This window comes from Penaeus monodon, chromosome 15, assembly GCF_015228065.2.
Source record: "Penaeus monodon isolate SGIC_2016 chromosome 15, NSTDA_Pmon_1, whole genome shotgun sequence".
Lineage (NCBI taxonomy): Eukaryota > Metazoa > Arthropoda > Malacostraca > Decapoda > Penaeidae > Penaeus > Penaeus monodon.
The window spans coordinates 26,231,135-26,231,573 of NC_051400.1; the positions used below are offsets into that span (position 1 = coordinate 26,231,135).

Consider the following 439-nt stretch of genomic DNA (forward strand, 5'->3'; position numbering starts at 1 on the left):
CAATAAATTTATCCCTTTACAGTTAGTACCTTTCTTTCAAGAGCAGAAGTATTAGATAGTACAGTTCTTTTTCCACTGCAGGTTGTGAGCAACTTGGGGTCCCTTGCAGCTCGTCTCGTTTTCCGCAGCATCGAAGCAGCAGCTTACAAGTACTTTGCCCAGATGCTTTATCGAGGGAAGAGCATTGCTGAGCAAGACCAGGTAGAGTTGATTTAGGTATTTAAGTCTGTTGATTATGTTTGAGTTTTATTGCTAATAGATTCAGGTAGAGCTGTTAGTTCCAGTTCGAAGAAGTCTGTTGATTGTGTTTTAGTAATAAAGTCAACATGTTCGTCACACTCATGAAATTAAGAAAAGATTAAGCTCATTAAATCTTCATAATGTGGTTCTGGAGCATAAGTCTACTTGTATTACCAATTCTGTTATTTGTTAATATTTG

At 37.1% G+C, this 439-nt stretch overlaps 1 protein-coding gene across 5 annotated transcripts in view; it reads left to right on the plus strand.

Moving 5' to 3' along the window:
* The window catches only part of LOC119581863 (protein RFT1 homolog), a 16,707-nt gene that overhangs the window by 11,970 nt on the left and 4,298 nt on the right, over positions 1-439 (plus strand). For all 5 annotated transcript variants that reach the window (XM_037930012.1, XM_037930008.1, XM_037930011.1 and 2 more), the window contains one exon: positions 82-201. In XM_037930012.1, coding sequence (XP_037785940.1) covers positions 82-201 — 120 coding nt within the window. The remainder of the gene's footprint in view (positions 1-81; positions 202-439) is intronic.